The 22,247-nt window shown below is 42.9% G+C and overlaps 1 protein-coding gene across 2 annotated transcripts in view; it reads left to right on the forward strand.

The window, feature by feature from the left end:
* Nucleotides 1-21,437, forward strand: part of LOC113017181 (NLR family CARD domain-containing protein 3-like) — a 71,830-nt gene extending 50,393 nt beyond the window's left edge. For both annotated transcript variants that reach the window (XM_080298674.1, XM_080298675.1), the window contains 2 exons: nt 19,026-19,072; nt 19,243-21,437. In XM_080298674.1, the coding sequence (XP_080154800.1) occupies nt 19,026-19,072; nt 19,243-19,787 (592 nt within the window). In that variant the 3' untranslated portion in view covers nt 19,788-21,437. The remainder of the gene's footprint in view (nt 1-19,025; nt 19,073-19,242) is intronic.
* Nucleotides 21,438-22,247: the final 810 nt, after the last annotated feature.

Genomic DNA, 22,247 nt, shown 5'->3' on the forward strand with positions numbered 1-22,247 from the left:
CATTTCCTGTTGCCACTAGGTGGCGCTGTCCGTATTTCCGACAATGGGCACATCAATCTGTTCAGGGCGGGTCTGACATCATGCCTGTAAAGTCTGGTACTGATCAGACTGGATTTCATTGAGTTATACTAATTTGTTTCTTCATGGCGTGACATCAAAGTTCGCCATGCTGCTGGGGTCACACCCTTTGGCGAAAACTCACAATTTTCACTGTAACCCAAGACCAACTCCTTAAGGCTTTCCTGGAGAAATTTGAGGCTGCAGATGTCACCCATCACAATACTGTACCCCAAAGTGTAAAACATGACATTTCCTGTTCCCACTAGGTGGCGCTGTCCTTGATGTCAAATATGGCAGTTGAAATATGTTCAGGGGTGGAGCCTTATCATATGTGTGCTCTTTGGTCCAGATCGGAACATGTATGACAGAATGAGAGGCAATAAGATTTTCATGGCGAGTCATCGAAATTCGCCATGGCGCCACGGCCTCATAGTATTGTGAAAACTCAAAAGCTCCGCAATTTAACATGGCACAAGGGTGTAGTTGACACTGTCCAAATTTGAAGTTTATAGGACCAAATCCCAAGGAGGAGTTCGTTAAAGTACAAGGCATGGAAACGGTAAAATCAGACCCAAAATGTCACCTTCAATCCAAAATGGCGGACTTCCTGTTGGGTTTAGGACATTGCCATAATAGACTTTTTTGTTCGACTCTCAACGTTATATAGGTGTACCGACGTTCAAACGTGTAGGTCATACCCATACCGGGGGCTCGCGTTTTTAATTTTTCTAGGTGGCGCTACTGAGCTAATTTTCCCTGGCCATGTCTGGGAACATTAAAATACGTAAATTTTCACCAGACCTGACGCGTGTGCAAAATTTCATGAGTTTTCGAGCATGTTTAGGCCCTCAAACGGCCAATTCATTTGCCGGAATAATAATAATAATAATAATAATAATAATAATAATAATAATAAACAGAGCAATTACAATAGGGCCTTCGCACTATCAGTGCTCGGGCCCTAATAATAAACAGAGCAATTACAATAGGGCCTTCGCACTGTCAGTGCTCGGGCCCTAATAATAATAATAATAATAATAATAATAATAATAATAAACAGAGCAATTACAATAGGGCCTTCGCACTGTCAGTGCTCGGGCCCTAATAATAATAAGAAACGGAGCAGATACAATAGGGCCTTCGCACTCTCAGTGCTCGGGCCCTAATTAAAGCTGCAAGCAGCGTTATGAGGGCCCTCGCACCCCGGCGCGTCGAGCCACGCCCAACACCTAAAACCAGCACGTCCGATCTGATGTCACATTGATGGAATTCATGCATGTAACCACCAGCTAACATTTCAACTCATTCATTCATGATTAGTTAGTCATTCCACTAGGTGGCGCTCTAACCATTATGTACAAATGGCATAACAAACACTTCCGAGCTGGAGTCTCATCACGCCTATGAGCTTTGGAAGAGATTGGACATTGTTTTTTTTAGTGACAGCAGATTACTGCTTTTTGCGAGTGATTGAAACTCTACGTGCCGCCATGACCACCCCGTTTCCCTGAACGGAAAAAGCTTCGCAATTTAACATCACAAAGGTCTTTAGATTCTACACACTGAAGAATGCTTCAATATGATGAAATCCCTTGGAGGAGTTCGTCAAAGTATGAGACCTGAAAAGGGGGGAAAATGTCGTCAAAATTACACATTAATTTTAAAATGGCTGACTTCCTGTTGGATTTGGGATATTGCTCCAAGAGACTTTTTTGTACATCTTGATATCTTACATACGCTTACCAGGTTTCAGACTCATAGATGAAACACAGAGCAGGGGCTGATGTTTTGAAATATTGTAGGGGGCGCTGTGGAGCCAGTTTGCGCTATTGAAGGAAAATGGTTACATAACCACAATGCATTCATCCATTTGGAGGTGTGTGCCAAATTTCAAGCCTCTATAAACTTTCCAAGCCCCTCAAAAGCCACTTCATCTTTCATGATGAACCTCGTTGCCACCAGGGTGCGCCGTTCAGTTTAAAGTCACAATTTTTGCACTGAAGCATCATGAAGGACTGATGGTGATATTCACCGCTTTTGAGGTGGCCACAATGAACCTGTGAAAATCAGTACAACAAAGTGTAAGACATGACATTTCCTGTTGCCACTAGGTGGCGCTGTCCGTATTTCCGACAATGGGCACATCAATCTGTTCAGGGCGGGTCTGACATCATGCCTGTAAAGTCTGGTACTGAACAGACTGGATTTCATTGAGTTATACTAATTTGTTTCTTCATGGCGTGACATCAAAGTTCGCCATGCCGCTGGGGTCACACCCTTTTGCGAAAAGTCACAGTTTTCACTGTAACCCAAGACCAACTCCTTAAGGCTTTCCTGGAGAAATTTGAGGCTGCAGATGTCACCCATCACTATGCTGTACCCCAAAGTGTAAAACATGACATTTCCTGTTCCCACTAGGTGGCGCTGTCCTTGATGTCAAATATGGCAGTTGAAATATGTTCAGGGGTGGAGCCTTATCATATGTGTTCACTTTGGTCAAGGTCAGAAAATGTATGACAAAATGAGAGGCAATAAGATTTTCATGGCGAGTCATCGAAATTCGCCATGGCGCCACGGCCTCATAGTATTGTGAAAACTCAAAAGCTCCGCAATTTAACATGGCACAAGGGTGTAGTTGACACTGTCCAAATTTGAAGGTTATGAAATGAAACCCCAAGGAGGAGTTCGCAAAAGTTCGAGGCATGGAAATGGCAAAATTAGAGCCAAATTGTCACCTTCTCTTCCAAATGGCGGACTTCCTGTTGGGTTTGCGTCAATGGGCCCACAGACTTTTTTGTTCGTCTTGGCATGATACACATGTGTGCCAAATTTCATACATGTAGCTCAAACGATGTGGTCGTAGGGCTGCATTTAACAAGGCATAGGTGGCGCTCTAGAGCCATTTCCCAGTGCTCATATGTAAAACCATTAAAATACAAAATTTTTCACCAGACCTGGCATGTGTGCAAAATTTCATGAGTTTTTGAGCATGTTTAGGCCCTCAAAAAGGCCCTTGTTTGGGGTGAATAATAATAATAATAATAATAATAATAATAATAATTAAAGCTGCAAGCAGCGTTATGAGGGCCCTCGCACCCCCGGCGCGTCGAGCCACGCCCAACACCTAAAACCAGCACGTCCGATCGATGTCACATTGATGGAATTCATGCATTTAACCACCAGCTAACATTTCAACTCATTCATTCATGATTAGCTAGTCGTTCCACTAGGTGGCACTCTAACCATTATGTACAAATGGCATAACAAACATTTCCGAACTCGAGTCTCATTATGCCTGCGACCTTTGGGTGAGATTGGACATTGTGTTTTTGAGTGACAGCAGATTACTTCTTTTTGGCGCGTGATTGAAACTCCACATGCCGCCATGACCACCCCGTTTCCCTGAACGTAAAAAGCTTCGCAATTTAACAACACAAAGGTCTTTGGATTCCACACACTGAAGAATAGTGCAATATGATGAAATCCCTTGGAGGAGTTCGTCAAAGAACGATGCCTGAAAAGAGGGGAAAATGTTGCCAAAATTGCACATTAATTTTAAAATGGCTGACTTCCTGTTGGATTTGGGATATTGCTCCAAGAGACTTTTTTGTACATCTTGATATCTCCTATAAGCTTACCAGGTTTCAGACTCATACATAAAACACAGAGCAGGGGCTGTGATTTTGAAATTTTGTAGGGGGCGCTGTGGAGCCATTTTGGGATATTCAATGAAAATGATCACATAACAACAAAGCCTTAACCACATTGGAGGTGTGCGCCAAATTTCAAGACTTTTTAAACTTTCCAAGCCCCTCAAAAGCCACTTCATCTTTCATGGTGAACTGCGTTGCCACCAGGGTGCGCCGTTCAGTTTAAAGTCACAATTTTTGCACTGAAGCATCACAAGGGACTGATGGTGATATTCACCGCTTTTGAGGTGGCCACGATGAACCTGTGAAAATCAGTACAACAAAATTAAAGCCATGACATTTCCTGTTCCCACTAGGTGGCGCTGTCCGTATTCCCGACAATGGGCACATCAATCTGTTCAGGGCGGGTCTGACTTCATGCCTGTAAAGTCTGGTACTGATCAGACTGGATTTCATGGAGTTATACTAATTTGTTTCTTCATGGCGTGACATCAAAGTTCGCCATGCTGCTGGGGTCACACCCTTTTGCGAAAAGTCACAGTTTTCACTGTAACCCAAGACCAACTCCTTAAGGGTTTTCTGGAGAAATTTGAGGCTGCAGATGTCACCCATCACTATACTGTACCCCAAAGTGTAAAACATGACATTTCCTGTTCCCACTAGGTGGCGCTGTCCTTCATGTCAAATATGGCAGTTGAAATATGTTTAGGGGTGGAGCCTTATCATATGTGTTCACTTTGGTCAAGGTCAGAAAATGTATGACAAAATGAGAGGCAATAAGATTTTCATGGCGAGTCATCGAAATTCGCCATGGCGCCACGGCCTCATAGTATTGTGAAAACTCAAAAGCTCCGCAATTTAACATGGCACAAGGGTGTAGTTGACACTGTCCAAATTTGAAGGTTATGAAATGAAACCCCAAGGAGGAGTTCGCAAAAGTTCGAGGCATGGAAATGGCAAAATTAGAGCCAAAATGTCACCTTCTCTTCCAAATGGCGGACTTCCTGTTGGGTTTGCGTCAATGGGCCCACAGACTTTTTTGTTCGTCTTGGCATGATACACATGTGTGCCAAATTTCATACATGTAGCTCAAACCATGTGGTCGTAGGGCTGCATTTAACAAGGCATAGGTGGCGCTCTAGAGCCATTTCCCAGTGCTCATATGTAAAACCATTAAAATACAAAATTTTTCACCAGACCTGGCATGTGTGCAAAATTTCATGAGTTTTTGAGCATGTTTAGGCCCTCAAAAAGGCCCTTGTTTGGGGTGAATAATAATAATAATAATAATAATAATAATAATAATAATAATAATAAGAAACGGAGCAGATACAATAGGGCCTTCGCACTCTCGGTGCTCGGGCCCTAATAATAATAAGAAACGGAGCAGATACAATAGGGCCTTCGCACTCTCGGTGCTCGGGCCCTAATTAAAGCTGCAAGCAGCGTTATGAGGGCCCTCGCACCCCCGGCACGTCGAGCCACTGCCAACACCTCAAACCGGCACGTCCGATGTGATGTCACATTGATGGATTTCATGCTTTTAATCACCAGCTAACATTTCATCTTATTCAACCAGGATTATAGTCATGCCACTAGGTGGCGCTCTAACCATTATTGACAAATAGCATAACAAACATTTCCAAGCTCGAGTCTCATCACACCTGCGACCTTTGGGAGAGATTGGACATTGTGTTTTTTAGTGACAGCAGATTACTGCTTTTTGCGAGTGATTGAAACTCTACGTGCCGCCATGACCACCCCGTTTCCCTGAACGGAAAAAGCTTTGCAATTTAACATCACAAAGGTCTTTAGATTCTACACACTCAAGAATGCTTCAATATGATGAAATCCCTTGGAGGAGTTCGTCAAAGTATGAAGCCTGAAAAGAGGGGAAAATGTCATCAAAATTACACATTAATTTTAAAATGGCTGACTTCCTGTTGGATTTGGGATATTGCTCCAAGAGACTTTTTTGTACATCTTGATATCTTACACAAGCTTACCAAGTGTCAGACTCATAGATGAAACACAGAGCAGGGGCTGATGTTTTGAAATATTGTAGGGGGCGCTGTGGAGCCATTTTGCGCTATTCAAGGAAAATGGTTACATAACAACAATGCATTCATCCATTTGGAGGTGTGTGCCAAATTTCAAGCCTCTATAAACTTTCCAAGCCCCTCAAAAGCCACTTCATCTTTCATGATGAACCGCGTTGCCACCAGGGTGCGCCGTTCAGTTTAAAGTCACAATTTTTGCACTGAAGCATCACGAGGGACTGATGGTGATATTCACCGCTTTTGAGGTGGCCACGATCAACCTGTGAAAATCAGTACAACAAAGTTAAAGCCATGACATTTCCTGTTGCCACTAGGTGGCGCTGTCCGTATTTCCGACAATGGGCACATCAATCTGTTCAGGGCGGGTCTGACATCATGCCTGTAAAGTCTGGTACTGATCAGCCTGGATTTCATTGAGTTATACTAATTTGTTTCTTCATGGCGAGATATCAAAGTTCGCCATGCTGCTGAGGTCACACCCTTTCGTGAAAAGTCACAGTTTTCACTGCACCCCAAGACCAACTCCTTAAGGCTTTCCTGGAGAAATTTGAGGCTGCAGATGTCACCCATCACTATACTGTACCCCAAAGTGTAAAACATGACATTTCCTGTTCCCACTAGGTGGCGCTGTCGCTGATGTCAAATATGGCAGTTGAAATATGTTCAGGGGTGGAGCCTTATCATATGTGTTCACTTTGGTCAAGGTCAGAAAATGTATGACAAAATGAGAGGCAATAAGATTTTCATGGCGAGTCATCGAAATTCGCCATGGCGCCACGGCCTCATAGTATTGTGAAAACTCAAAAGCTCCGCAATTTAACATGGCACAAGGGTGTAGTTGGCACTGACCAAATATGAAGGTTATGAAATCAAACCCCAAGGAGGAGTTCGTTAAAGTTCGAGGCATGGAAATGGTAAAATCAGAGCCAAAATGTCACCTTCAATCCAAAATGGCGGACTTCCTGTTGGGTTTAGGACATTGCCATAATAGACTTTTTTGTTCGACTCTGAACGTTATATAGGTGTACCGACTTTCAAACATGTAGGTCATACCCATACCGGGGGCTCGCGTTTTTCATTTTTCTAGGTGGCGCTACTGAGCTAATTTTCCCTGGCCATGTCTGAGAATATTAAAATACGTAAATTTTCACCAGACCTGACGCGTGTGCAAAATTTCATGAGTTTTCGAGAATGTTTAGGCCCTCAAACGGCCAATTCATTTGCCGAAATAATAATAATAATAATAATTAAAGCTGCAAGCAGCGTTATGAGGGCCCTCGCACCCCATCGCGTCGAGCCACGCCCAACACCTACAACCAGCACCTCCGATCTGATGTCACATTGATGGAATTCATGCATTTAACCACCAGCTAACATTTCATCTCATTCAATCATCATTATAGTCCTCCCACTAGGTGGCGCTCTAACCATTACTGACAAATGGCATAACAAACACTTCCAAGCTCGAGTCTCATCACACCCGAGACGTTTGGGAGAGATTGGACATTGTGTTTTTGAGTGACAGCAGATTACTGCTTTTTGGCGAGTGATTCAAACTCTAAGTGCCGCCATAACCACCCCGTTTCCCTGGACGTAAAAAGCTTCGCAATTTAACATCACAAAGGTCTTTAGATTCCACACACTGGAGAATGGTTCAATATGATGAAATCCCTTGGAGGAGTTCGTCAAAGTATGAAGCCTGAAAAGAGGAGAAAATGTCGCCAAAATTGCACATTAATTTTAAAATGGCTGACTTCCTGTTGGATTTGGGATATTGCTCCAAGAGACTTTTTTGTACATCTTGATATCTCCTATAAGCCTACCAGGTTTCAGATTCATACATAAAACACAGAGCTGGGGCTGTGGTTTTGAAATATTGTAGGGGGCGCTGTGGAGCCATTTTGGGATATTCAATGAAAATGATCACATAACAACAAAGCCTTCGTCACATTGGAGGTGTGTGCCAAATTTCAAGCCTCTATAAACTTGCCAAGACCCTCAAAAGCCACTTCATCTTTCATGTTGAACAGCGTTGCCACCAGGGTGCGCCGTTCAGTTTAAACTCACAATTTTTGCACTGAAGCATCACGAGGGACTGATGGTGATATTCACCGCTTTTGAGGTGGCCAAGATGAACCTGTGAAAATCAGTACAACAAAATGAAAGCCATGACATTTCCTGTTGCCACTAGGTGGCGCTGTCCGTATTTCCGACAATGGGCACATCAATCTGTTCAGGGCGGGTCTGACATCATGCCTGTAAAGTCTGGTACTGATCAGACTGGATTTCATTGAGTTATACTAATTTGTTTCTTCATGGCGTGACATCAAAGTTCGCCACGCCGCTGGGGTCACACCCTTTCACGAAAAGTCACAGTTTTCACTGTAACCCAAGACCAACTCCTTAAGGCTTTCCTGGAGAAATTTGAGGCTGCAGATGTCACCCATCACTATACTGTACCCCAAAGTGTAAAACATGACATTTCCTGTTCCCACTAGGTGGCGCTGTCCTTGATGTCAAATATGGCAGTTGAAATATGTTCAGGGGTGGAGCCTTATCATATGTGTGCTCTTTGGTCCAGATCGGAACATGTATGACAGAATGAGAGGCAATAAGATTTTCATGGCGAGTCATCGAAATTCGCCATGGCGCCACGGCCTCATAGTATTGTGAAAACTCAAAAGCTCCGCAATTTAACATGGCACAAGGGTGTAGTTGACACTGTCCAAATTTGAAGTTTATAGGACCAAATCCCAAGGAGGAGTTCGTTAAAGTACAAGGCATGGAAACGGTAAAATCAGACCCAAAATGTCACCTTCAATCCAAAATGGCGGACTTCCTGTTGGGTTTAGGACATTGCCATAATAGACTTTTTTGTTCGACTCTGAACGTTATATAGGTGTACCGACTTTCAAACATGTAGGTCATACCCATACCGGGGGCTCGCGTTTTTCATTTTTCTAGGTGGCGCTACTGAGCTAATTTTCCCTGGCCATGTCTGGGAACATTAAAATACGTAAATTTTCACCAGACCTGACGCGTGTGCAAAATTTCATGAGTTTTCGAGCATGTTTAGGCCCTCAAACGGCCAATTCATTTGCCGGAATAATAATAATAATAATAATAATTAAAGCTGCAAGCAGCGTTATGAGGGCCCTCGCACCCCGGCGTGTCGAGCCACGCCCAACACCTAAAACCAGCACGTCCGATGTGATGTCACATTGATGGAATTCATGCATTTAACCACCAGCTAACATTTCAACTCATTCATTCATGATTAGCTAGTCGTTCCACTAGGTGGCACTCTAACCATTATGTACAAATGGCATAACAAACATTTCCAAACTCGAGTCTCATTATGCCTGCGACCTTTGGGTGAGATTGGACATTGTGTTTTTGAGTAACAGCAGATTACTGCGTTTTGGCGAGTGATTGAGAGTCTACGTGCCGCCATAACCACCCCGTTTCCCTGAACGTAAAATCTTCGCAATTTAACAACATAAAGGTCTTTGGATTCCACACACTGAAGAATAGTGCAATCTGATGAAATCCCTTGGAGGAGTTCGTCAAAGAACGATGCCTGAAAAGAAGGGAAAATGTTGCCAAAATTGCACATTAATTTTAAAATGGCTGACTTCCTGTTGGATTTTGGATATTGCTCCAAGAGACTTTTTTGTACATCTTGATATCTCCTATAAGCTTACCAGGTTTCAGACTCATACATAAAACACAGAGCAGGGGCTGTGATTTTGAAATTTTGTAGGGGGCGCTGTGGAGCCATTTTGGGATATTCAATGAAAATGATGACATAACAAAAAAGCGTTAACCACATTGGAGGTGTGCGCCAAATTTCAAGCCTCTATAAACTTTCCAAGCCCCTCAAAAGCCACTTCATCTTTCATGGTGGACCGCGTTGCCACCAGGGTGCGCCGTTCAGTTTAAAGTCACAATTTCTGCACTGAAGCATCATGAGGTGATATTCACCGCTTTTGAGGTGGCCACGATGAACCTGTGAAAATCAGTACAACAAAATTAAAGCCATGACATTTCCTGTTCCCACTAGGTGGCGCTGTCCGTATTTCCGACAATGGGCACATCAATCTGTTCAGGGCGGGTCTGACATCATGCCTGTAAAGTCTGGTACTGATCAGACTGGATTTCATTGAGTTATACTAATTTGTTTCTTCATGGCGTGACATCAAAGTTCGCCACGCCACTGGGGTCACACCCTTTGGCGAAAAGTCACAGTTTTCACTGTAACCCAAGACCAACTCCTTAAGGCTTTCCTGGAGAAATTTGAGGCTGCAGATGTCACCCTTCACTATACTGTACCCCAAAGTGTAAAACATGACATTTCCTGTTCCCACTAGGTGGCGCTGTCCTTGATGTCAAATATGGCAGTTGAAATATGTTCAGGGGTGGAGCCTTATCATATGTGTGCTCTTTGGTCCAGATCGGAACATGTATGACAGAATGAGAGGCAATAAGATTTTCATGGCGAGTCATCGAAATTCGCCATGGCGCCACGGCCTCATAGTATTGTGAAAACTCAAAAGCTCCGCAATTTAACATGGCACAAGGGTGTAGTTGACACTGTCCAAATTTGAAGCTTATACGACCAAATCCCAAGGAGGAGTTCGTTAAAGTACAAGGCATGGAAACGGTAAAATCAGACCCAAAATGTCACCTTCAATCCAAAATGGCGGACTTCCTGTTGGGTTTAGGACATTGCCATAATAGACTTTTTTGTTCGACTCTGAACGTTATATAGGTGTACCGACTTTCAAACATGTAGGTCATACCCATACCGGGGGCTCGCGTTTTTCATTTTTCTAGGTGGCGCTACTGAGCTAATTTTCCCTGGCCATGTCTGAGAACATTAAAATACGTAAATTTTCACCAGACCTGACGCGTGTGCAAAATTTCATGAGTTTTCGAGCATGTTTAGGCCCTCAAAAGGCCGATTCATTTGCCGGAATAATAATAATAATAATAATTAAAGCTGCAAGCAGCGTTACGAGGGCCCTCGCACCCCCGGCGCGTCGAGCCACGCCCAACACCTAAAACCAGCACCTCCGATCTGATGTCACATTGATGGAATTCATGCATTTAACCACCAGCTAACATTTCAACTCATTCATTCATGATTAGTTAGTCGTTCCACTAGGTGGCGCTCTAACCATTATGTACAAATGGCATAACAAACACTTCCAAGCTCGAGTCTCATCACACCTGCGACGTTTGGGAGAGATTGGACATTGTGTTTTTGAGTGACAGCAGATTACTGCTTTTTGGCGAGTGATTGAAACTCTAAGTGCCGCCATAACCACCCCGTTTCCCTGAACGTAAAAAGCTTCGCAATTTAACATCACAAAGGTCTTTAGATTCCACAAACTTCAGATCGGTCCAATCTAATGAAATCCCTTGGAGGAGTTCGTCAAAGTATGAAGCCTGAAAAGAGGGGAAAATGTCGCCAAAATTACACATTAATTTTAAAATGGCTGACTTCCTGTTGGATTTGGGATATTGCTCCAAGAGACTTTTTTGTACATCTTGATATCTCCTATAAGCTTACCAGGTTTCAGACTCATACATAAAACACAGAGCAGGGGCTGTGGTTTTGAAAGATTGTAGGGGGCGCTGTGGAGCCACTTCGCACTATTTAATGAAAATGATCACATGACAACAAAGCCTTCATCCATTTGGAGGTGTGTGCTAAATTTAAGGCCTCTATATTCTTTCCAAGCCCCTCAAAAGCCACTTCATCTTTCATGTTGAACAGCGTTGCCACCAGGGTGCGCCGTTCAGTTTAAAGTCACAATTTTTGCACTGAAGCATCACGAGGGACTGATGGTGATATTCACCGCTTTTGAGGTGGCCACGATCAACCTGTGAAAATCAGTACAACAAAATTAAAGCCATGACATTTCCTGTTGCCACTAGGTGGCGCTGTCCGTATTTCCGACAATGGGCACATCAATCTGTTCAGGGCGCGTCTGACATCATGCCTGTAAAGTCTGGTACTGATCAGACTGGATTTCATTGAGTTATACTAATTTGTTTCTTCATGGCGTGACATCAAAGTTCGCCATGCTGCTGGGGTCACACCCTTTTGCGAAAAGTCACAGTTTTCACTGTAACCCAAGACCAACTCCTTAAGGCTTTCCTGGAGAAATTTGAGGCTGCAGATGTCACCCATCACTATACTGTACCCCAAAGTGTAAAACATGACATTTCCTGTTCCCACTAGGTGGCGCTGTCCTTGAGGTCAAATATGGCAGTTGAAATATGTTCAGGGGTGGAGCCTTATCATATGTGTTCACTTTGGTCAAGGTCAGAAAATGTATGACAAAATGAGAGGCAATAAGATTTTCATGGCGAGTCATCGAAATTCGCCATGGCGCCACGGCCTCATAGTATTGTGAAAACTCAAAAGCTCCGCAATTTAACATGGCACAAGGGTGTAGTTGACACTGTCCAAATTTGAAGGTTAAGAAATGAAACCCCAAGGAGGAGTTCGCAAAAGTTCGAGGCATGGAAATGGCAAAATTAGAGCCAAAATGTCACCTTCTCTTCCAAATGGCGGACTTCCTGTTGGGTTTGCGTCAATGGGCCCACAGACTTTTTTGTTCGTCTTGGCATGATACACATGTGTGCCAAATTTCATACATGTAGCTCAAACGATGTGGTCGTAGGGCTGCATTTAACAAGGCATAGGTGGCGCTGTAGAGCCATTTCCCAGTGCTCATATGTAAAACCATTAAAATACAAAATTTTTCACCAGACCTGGCATGTGTGCAAAATTTCATGAGTTTTTGAGCATGTTTAGGCCCTCAAAAAGGCCCTTGTTTGGGGTGAATAATAATAATAATAATAATAATAATAATAAGAAACGGAGCAGATACAATAGGGCCTTCGCACTCTCAGTGCTCGGGCCCTAATTAAAGCTGCAAGCAGCGTTATGAGGGCCCTCGCACCCCCGGCGCGTCGAGCCACGCCCAACACCTAAAACCAGCACGTCCGATCTCATGTCACATTGATGGAATTCATGCATTTAACCACCAGCTAACATTTCAACTCATTCATTCATGATTTGTTAGTCGTTCCACTAGGTGGCGCTCTAACCCTTATGCACAAATGGCATAACAAACACTTCCGAGCTCGAGTCTAATCACACCTGAGACGTTTGGGAGAGATTGGACTTTGTGTTTTTGAGTGACAGCAGATTACTGCTTTTTGGCGAGTGATTCAAACTCTAAGTGCCGCCATAACCACCCCGTTTCCCTGGACGTAAAAAGCTTCGCAATTTAACATCACAAAGGTCTTTAGATTCCACACACTGGAGATTGGTTCAATATGATGAAATCCCTTGGAGGAGTTCGTCAAAGTATGAAGCCTGAAAAGAGGGGAAAATGTCGCCAAAATTGCACATTAATTTTAAAATGGCTGACTTCCTGTTGGATTTGGGATATTGCTCCAAGAGACTTTTTTGTACATCTTGATATCTCCTATAAGCCTACCAAGTTTCAGACTCATAGATAAAACACAGAGCAGGGGCTGATATTTTGAAACTTTGTAGGGGGCGCTGTGGAGCAATTTCGCGCTATTCAATGAAAATGATCACATGACAACAAAGCCTTCATCCATTTGGGGGTGTGTGCCAAATTTCAAGCCTCTATAAACTTTCCAAGCCCCTCAAAAGCCACTTCATCTTTCATGTTGAACTGCCTTGCCACCAGGGTGCGCCGTTCAGTGTAAAGTCACAATTTTTGCACTGAAGCATCACGAGGGACTGATGGTGATATTCACTGCTTTTGAGGTGGCCACAATGAACCTGTGAAAATCAGTACAACAAAATTAAAGCCATGACATTTCCTGTTGCCACTAGGTGGCGCTGTCCGTATTTCCGACAATGGGCACGTCAATCTGTTCAGGGCGGGTCTGACATCATGCCTGTAAAGTCTGGTACTGATCAGACTGGATTTCATTGAGTTATACTAATTTGTTTCTTCATGGCGTGACATCAAAGTTCGCCATGCTGCTGGGGTCACACCCTTTTGCGAAAAGTCACAGTTTTCTCTGTAACCCAAGACCAACTCCTTAAGGCTTTCCTGGAGAAATTTGAGGCTGCAGGTGTCACCCATCACTATATTGTACCCCAAAGTGTAAAACATGACATTTCCTGTTCCCACTAGGTGGCGCTGTCCCTGGTGTCAAATATGGCAGTTGAAATATGTTCAGGGGTGGAGCCTTATCATATGTGTTCACTTTGGTCAAGGTCAGAAAATGTATGACAAAATGAGAGGCAATAAGATTTTCATGGCGAGTCATCGAAATTCGCCATGGCGCCACGGCCTCATAGTATTGTGAAAACTCAAAAGCTCCGCAATTTAACATGGCCCAGGTGTGTAGTTGACACTGACCAAAGATGAAGCTTATACAACCAAATCCCAAGGAGGAGTTCGCAAAAGTTCGAGGCATGGAAATGGAAAAATTAGAGCCAAAATGTCACCTTCTCTTCCAAATGGCAGACTTCCTGTTGGGTTTGCATCAATGGGCCCACAGACTTTTTTGTTCGACTCGGCATGATACACATGTGTGCCAAATTTCATACATGTAGCTCAAACGATGTGGTCGTAGGGCTGCATTTAACAAGGCATAGGTGGCGCTGTAGAGCCATTTCTCAGTGCTCATATGTAAAACCATTAAAATACAAAATTTTTCACCAGACCTGGCATGTGTGCAAAATTTCATGAGTTTTTGAGCATGTTTAGGCCCTCAAAAAGGCCCTTGTTTTGCCTGAATAATAATAATAATAATTAAAGCTGCAAGCAGCGTTATGAGGGCCCTCGCACCCCCGGCACGTCGAGCCACTGCCAACACCTCAAACCGGCACGTCCGATGTGATGTCACATTGATGGATTTCATGCTTTTAATCACCAGCTAACATTTCATCTTATTCAACCAGGATTATAGTCATGCCACTAGGTGGCGCTCTAACCATTATTGACAAATAGCATAACAAACATTTCCAAGCTCGAGTCTCATCACACCTGCGACCTTTGGGAGAGATTGGACATTGTGTTTTTTAGTGACAGCAGATTACTGCTTTTTGCGAGTGATTGAAACTCTACGTGCCGCCATGACCACCCCGTTTCCCTGAACGGAAAAAGCTTCGCAATTTAACATCACAAAGGTCTTTAGATTCTACACACTGAAGAATGCTTCAATATGATGAAATCCCTTGGAGGAGTTCGTCAAAGTATGAGGCCTGAAAAGGGGGGAAAATGTCATCAAAATTACACATTAATTTTAAAATGGCTGACTTCCTGTTGGATTTGGGATATTGCTCCAAGAGACTTTTTTGTACATCTTGATATCTTACACAAGCTTACCAAGTGTCAGACTCATAGATGAAACACAGAGCAGGGGCTGATGTTTTGAAATATTGTAGGGGGCGCTGTGGAGCCATTTTGCGCTATTCAAGGAAAATGATCACATGACAACAAAGCCTTCATCCATTTGGAGGTGTGTGCCAAATTTCAAGCCTCTATAAACTTGCCAAGACCCTCAAAAGCCACTTCATCTTTCATGTTGAACAGCGTTGCCACCAGGGTGCGCCGTTCAGTTTAAAGTCACAATTTTTGCACTGAAGCATCACGAGGGACTGATGGGGATATTCACCGCTTTTGAGGTGGCCACGATGAACCTGTGAAAATCAGTACAACAAAATTAAAGCCATGACATTTCCTGTTGCCACTAGGTGGCGCTGTCCGTATTTCCGACAATGGGCACATCAATCTGTTCAGGGCGGGTCTGACATCATGCCTGTAAAGTCTGGTACTGATCAGACTGGATTTCATTGAGTTATACTAATTTGTTTCTTCATGGCGTGACATCAAAGTTCGCCATGCTGCTGGGGTCACACCCTTTTGCGAAAAGTCACAGTTTTCACTGTAACCCAAGACCAACTCCTTAAGGCTTTCCTGGAGAAATTTGAGGCTGCAGATGTCACCCTTCACTATACTGTACCCCAAAGTGTAAAACATGACATTTCCTGTTCCCACTAGGTGGCGCTGTCCTTGATGTCAAATATGGCAGTTGAAATATGTTCAGGGGTGGAGCCTTATCATATGTGTTCACTTTGGTCCAGATCGGAACATGTATGACAGAATGAGAGGCAATAAGATTTTCATGGCGAGTCATCGAAATTCGCCATGGCCCCACGGCCTCATAGTATTGTGAAAACTCAAAAGCTCCGCAATTTAACATGGCACAAGGGTGTAGTTGACACTGTCCAAATTTGAAGCTTATACGACCAAATCCCAAGGAGGAGTTCGTTAAAGTACAAGGCATGGAAACGGTAAAATCAGAGCCAAAATGTCACCTTCAATCCAAAATGGCGGACTTCCTGTTAGGTTTGCGTCAATGGGCCCACAGACTTTTTTGTTCGTCTTGGCATGATACACATGTGTGCCAAATTTCATACATGTAGCTCAAACCATGTGGTCGTAGGGCTGCATTTAATAAGGCATAGGTGGCGCTGTAGAGCCATTTCCCAGTGCTCATATGTAAAACCATTAAAATACGTAAATTTTCACCAGACCTGACGCGTGCGCAAAATTTCAAGAGTTTTCGAGCATGTTTAGGCCCTCAAAAGGCCGATTCATTTGCCGGAATAATAATAATAATAATAATAAACAGAGCAATTACAATAGGGCCTTCGCACTGTCAGTGCTCGGGCCCTAATAATAATAATAATAAGAAACGGAGCAGATACAATAGGGCCTTCGCACTCTCGGTGCTCGGGCCCTAATAATAATTAAAGCTGCAAGCAGCGTTATGAGGGCCCTCGCACCCCCGGCGCGTCGAGCCACGCCCAACACCTAAAACCAGCACGTCCGATCGATATCACATTGATGGAATTCATGCATTTAACCACCAGCTAACATTTCAACTCATTCATTCATGATTAGCTAGTCGTTCCACTAGGTGGCACTCTAACCATTATGTACAAATGGCATAACAAATATTTCCGAACTCGAGTCTCATTATGCCTGCGACCTTTGGGTGAGATTGGACATTGTGTTTTTGAGTGACAGCAGATTACTTCTTTTTGGCGAGTGATTGAAACTCCACATGCCGCCATGACCACCCCGTTTCCCTGAACGTAAAAAGCTTCGCAATTTAACAACACAAAGGTCTTTGGATTCCACACACTGAAGAATAGTTCAATCTGATGAAATCCCTTGGAGGAGTTCGTCAAAGAACGATGCCTGAAAAGAGGGGAAAATGTTGCCAAAATTGCACATTAATTTTAAAATGGCTGACTTCCTGTTGGATTTAGGATATTGCTCCAAGAGACTTTTTTGTACATCTTGATATCTCCTATAAGTCTACCAGGTTTCAGATTCATACATAAAACACAGAGCTGGGGCTGTGGTTTTGAAATTTTGTAGGGGGCGCTGTGGAGCCATTTTGGGATATTCAATAAAAATGATCACATGACAACAAAGCCTTTGTAACATTGGAGGTGTGTGCCAATTTTCAAGCCTCTATAAACTTGCCAAGACCCTCAAAAGCCACTTCATCTTTCATGGTGAACAGCGTTGCCACCAGGGTGCGCCGTTCAGTTTAAAGTCACAATTTTTGCACTGAAGCATCACGAGGGACTGATGGTGATATTCACCGCTTTTGAGGTGGCCACGATGAACCTGTGAAAATCAGTACAACAAAATTAAAGCCATGACATTTCCTGTGGCCACTAGGTGGCGCTGTCCGTATTTCCGACAATGGGCACGTCAATCTGTTCAGGACGGGTCTGACATCATGCCTGTAAAGTCTGGTACTGATCAGACTGGATTTCATTGAGTTATACTAATTTGTTTCTTCATGGCGTGACATCAAAGTTCGCCATGCTGCTGGGGTCACACCCTTTTGCGAAAAGTCACAGTTTTCACTGTAACCCAAGACCAACTCCTTAAGGCTTTCCTGGAGAAATTTGAGGCTGCAGATGTCACCCATCACTATACTGTACCCCAAAGTGTAAAACATGACATTTCCTGTTCCCACTAGGTGGCGCTGTCCTTGATGTCAAATATGGCAGTTGAAATATGTTCAGGGGTGGAGCCTTATCATATGTGTGCTGTTTGGTCCAGATCGGAACATGTATGACAGAATGAGAGGCAATAAGATTTTCATGGCGAGTCATCGAAATTCGCCATGGCGCCACGGCCTCATAGTATTGTGAAAACTCAAAAGCTCCGCAATTTAACATGGCACAAGGGTGTAGTTGACACTGTCCAAATTTGAAGGTTATGAAATGAAACCCCAAGGAGGAGTTCGCAAAAGTTCGAGGCATGGAAACGGCAAAATTAGAGCCAAAATGTCACTTTCACGTCCAAATGGCGGACTTCCTGTTGGGTTTGCGTCAATGGGCCCCAAGACTTTTTTGTTCGTCTTGGCATGATACACATGTGTGCCAAATTTCATACATGTAGCCCAAACGATGTGGTCGTAGGGCTGCATTTTACAAGGCATAGGTGGCGCTGTAGAGCCATTTCCCAGTGCTCATATGTAAAACCATTAAAATACAAAATTTTTCACCAGACCTGGCATGTGTGCAAAATTTCATGAGTTTTTGAGCATGTTTAGGCCCTCAAAAAGGCCCTTGTTTTGCCTGAATAATAATAATAATAAGAAACAGAGCAGATACAATAGGGCCTTCGCACAGTCAGTGCTCGGGCCCTAATAATAAACAGAGCAATTACAATAGGGCCTTCGCACTGTCAGTGCTCGGGCCCTAATAATAAGAAACGGAGCAGATACAATAGGGCCTTCGCACTCTCGGTGCTCGGGCCCTAATAATAATGGATTAGATTTATATAGCACTTTTCAAGGCACCCAAAGCTCTTTACAATGCCACTATTCATTCACTCACTGGTGGAGGCTCTCTTTAAATATGCCCCGTATGCTCTCTTTAAATTTCTTAATACTTATGCTTGGGACTTGGAAACACTGGTGATTGTGTATATGGACCTTCTGCTTGGTGAGAATCAACAACTCTCTTTGTTTTGTTTTGTTTGGGGGAGGGGAGTGGCATTTGAAAGATACTGGTTCACAGATAGCCACATATTTCTGAAAATGTTGGACTGTTCCTTTATCACTGTCTAGCAGTATCAGTGTATGATGATGTAATGTCCTCGTGTGCATGCTGAAAGAGACTGTGCTGGTCTGATCCCCCTCCTCCTTTCAGGGTGGAGCCTGCTGGTGTCCGATGGTTGAGACCAGGTCTGAGGAAGTGTAAGTGCGTTTTTAATGTGATTCATGAAAACAAAGCAGCACACATTCAACCATCTTCAAACTGTCACATCACTCATTCACCTCTCTGATGTCAGAAGTCATCATAGTGTCAATCAATCAACAGATGATAACAATAACTGCAACTGGATTGTGTTTGTTCTCTCCATCAGATTCCTGTCAACTCACAATAGATACAAACACAGTACACACAAACCTCAAACTGTCTGACAACAAAAGAAAGGTGACACATGTGGAGGAGGTTCATTTATATCCTGATCATCCAGACAGATTTGATGTTCATCCTCAGCTGCTGTGTAGAAATGGCCTGACTGGCCGCTGTTACTGGGAGGTTGAGTGGAAAGGAGATGTTGACATATCAGTGACTTATAGAAAAATCCGAAGGAAAAGTGGCAGTGATAACTGTTCATTTGGGTGGAATGATCAATCCTGGAGTCTCAGCTGCTCCGATGATGGTTACTCTGTCTGTCACAATAACAGAGAAACCTCCATATCATCCTCCTCCTTCTCCTCCTCCTCAGTCTCTAACAGAGTAGCAGTGTATGTGGACTGTCCTGCTGGCACTCTGTCCTTCTACAGAGTCTCCTCTGACACCCTGATCCACCTCCATACCTTCAACACCACATTCACAGAACCTCTTTGTCCTGGATTTAGAGTGTGGTTTCCTGGTTCCTCAGTGTTTGTTTGCAGAGAATAATCTAAAGAGTGTACTCGTGCCTCTTTAGAGAAACACTTTGACTGTTGAACAGATAGTCTGTACATGTCTGTCTGTTTCACTCAGAAACACGTTTTCAGATTCATGGATAAAGATGGAAGCTTTGATTATTCCAGGATCCACATGTTTTTCTGTTGTTTTTCTTTTTCCACTCAAAGCTTCACACTGAATATCAGTATGTTGTGTTTCTCTGAAGCTCAGTTCACAACCAGCTCCTCTGCATTTTCAACAAACATGAACTCATTAAAAATAATCTGCTGTGATATCAAAAATGAATTCAGTTTAAGGTAGAATGTTATTTTATATTTCTTAGATATTAAATATGAAATGGTAACTCACGTGAGCCACCTTAAAATCACTATAGTCTGTGATAGGAACTGATGTCATTAGCAAACAGGATGTTAGCCAGTGAATTTGAGGAGACGGGCTGTGCTCAGCTAGTTAAATCCAGCAACATCCACTTACATCTTATGCCTTTTGTGGCTGCTGTCATCAGCGGTTATGCAGTTTTAAGGTAATTTCATGGTTTTAAGTTATAATAAATACATTAAGAATACTTTATTTTTAATAAATCAGATTGTAATGTACAGTGGTCCTTCGTTTATTGTGGGTGTTATGTTCTAAAAATAACCCGCAATAGTTGAAGTCTGCAAAGTAGTTATTATATTATTATAGATGTTTTAAGGCTGTAAAACCCATCACTACACACTTTATTCACTTTTCTCACACAGGCACGAACATTTTCACTTTTCTCTCTTGTTTAGACACTCTCAAAGTTCAAACCTTTGTAGAAAAATAAGTCCAGTATTATAAAATAAAACCAAAAATCAAACCCTCTTTTCTGGTCCAGAACATGGGAATAGAGCACCTGCGAGAGAATTCAACATCAATTAATCATTAATAAATCAATGAATCAGAAGTTCAAGATTTTGTGCGATAGCTATCTTCCTCTGCCTTGTGGGTGCTACTGCAGGTGCCTTTGATGGTGCAAAACGTGTTGGGGAGAAAAGTACAGAAATTTAGACATACACTGCAAGCTATCAATGTAGCGATTCTGTACTGTACAGGAGAGACGGCATGGAGGAGATTGACAATGGTCTACAGCTGATCAGGACACAGAACACAATGCGTTGTAAAAAACAAACAAACATTTTACGCTAGGTGACAAATCGTCAACATATTATGTTTTCGGGCACCCAACACGTTCCTACATGATGACATTGGAAACTGAGGGCATATGAGAACCGTTTGGAGTCAATCTACACATGCGTCAGGATGTTACGCCTCAGGAGTGAGAATGGGCTCAAAATTGCACACAAAAAAATCCGCAAAACAGCAAGGCCGCAGAAGTTGAACCACGTTATAGCAAGGGACCACTGTATACATTGTTGGGTTTACATTTAAAGGATGTTTCCAGGGTGAAACCAATGTTCAGTCTGTTGTTTGGGGTTGACAATATTTTCAGTTACACGCCACTCTCAGTATATTTTAGGAGGATATGCTGACTTGTAATAAAAAGTAGTTAATATATTTTCATCGTTTTATCTGTACATGGTGAATATGTAAAAGTGATTATGCCTTGTACTGTATGGTGCAGTTTCACCTTCCCCTGTGTCAATAAACCTGTGAACATTTGGAATCGTGTCATCAGTCTTAATGTAAGGAAGGAGTTTAGCTGACTGCCAAATCATAGCAGAGCCAGTAGAGAATCCAAATGTTTGATTTCTCTTTCTTGTGATTTTTTTTTTTTTTTACCAACCTCTCCAAGTATGCTCATTGGTTCTGAAATAGGAAAAGACAGAAGCTCTTAAAATGAGAGCAAATGCAGATTTGCATGGTTTTTTCTTTTATTTTCTCTCTAACCCCTTAAAACAGAATGCCTTATTAAGTCATGGAGCATCTACACTAAAATCTCCTAGAACTGTTCATTGATGGTGATTTGTGGCCCTCTGCGGATGAGAAGATGAACTGCATGATGTCAGTTTAAAGGCATCTGTATCAGCCATTTTAGTCTTTTTTTTTTGTTTCTAGAAAATATTCAGGGATTTTAAGAGACAAGGACAAAGAAAGAAAAACGATATAAATCAAAACATCAATTAGAAAGAAGCTCCAGCCTTTGATTTTTTTTTAAAGTGAGAGGGGTAACAGACTTCAGAGGGGACCTTGACATTGTCATGGGAACTGTCTTTTTTCCCCACCACATTTGCACAGGTTACTCAGAGACAGCCACCTGCTGGTTGTTGGAATTTGCCCCAGGATTCTGCAAACTGTGTAATAGTAAAAAAATATATAGGAGGGGTCATATATGGTGCATATAAGGATCCGAGCCCAGAGTGTACCTTGAGAGATGGTTTTTGGCACAAACCTGAGATTTGTAATAGGGTGGTGGGAAAGTTCCTGATTTAAATCCTGGCTGAGGCCTTTCTGTGTGGAGTTACGATG

This window comes from Astatotilapia calliptera, chromosome 3 (genome assembly GCF_964374335.1).
Source record: "Astatotilapia calliptera chromosome 3, fAstCal68.1, whole genome shotgun sequence".
In the NCBI taxonomy this organism is placed as follows: Eukaryota; Metazoa; Chordata; class Actinopteri; order Cichliformes; family Cichlidae; genus Astatotilapia; species Astatotilapia calliptera.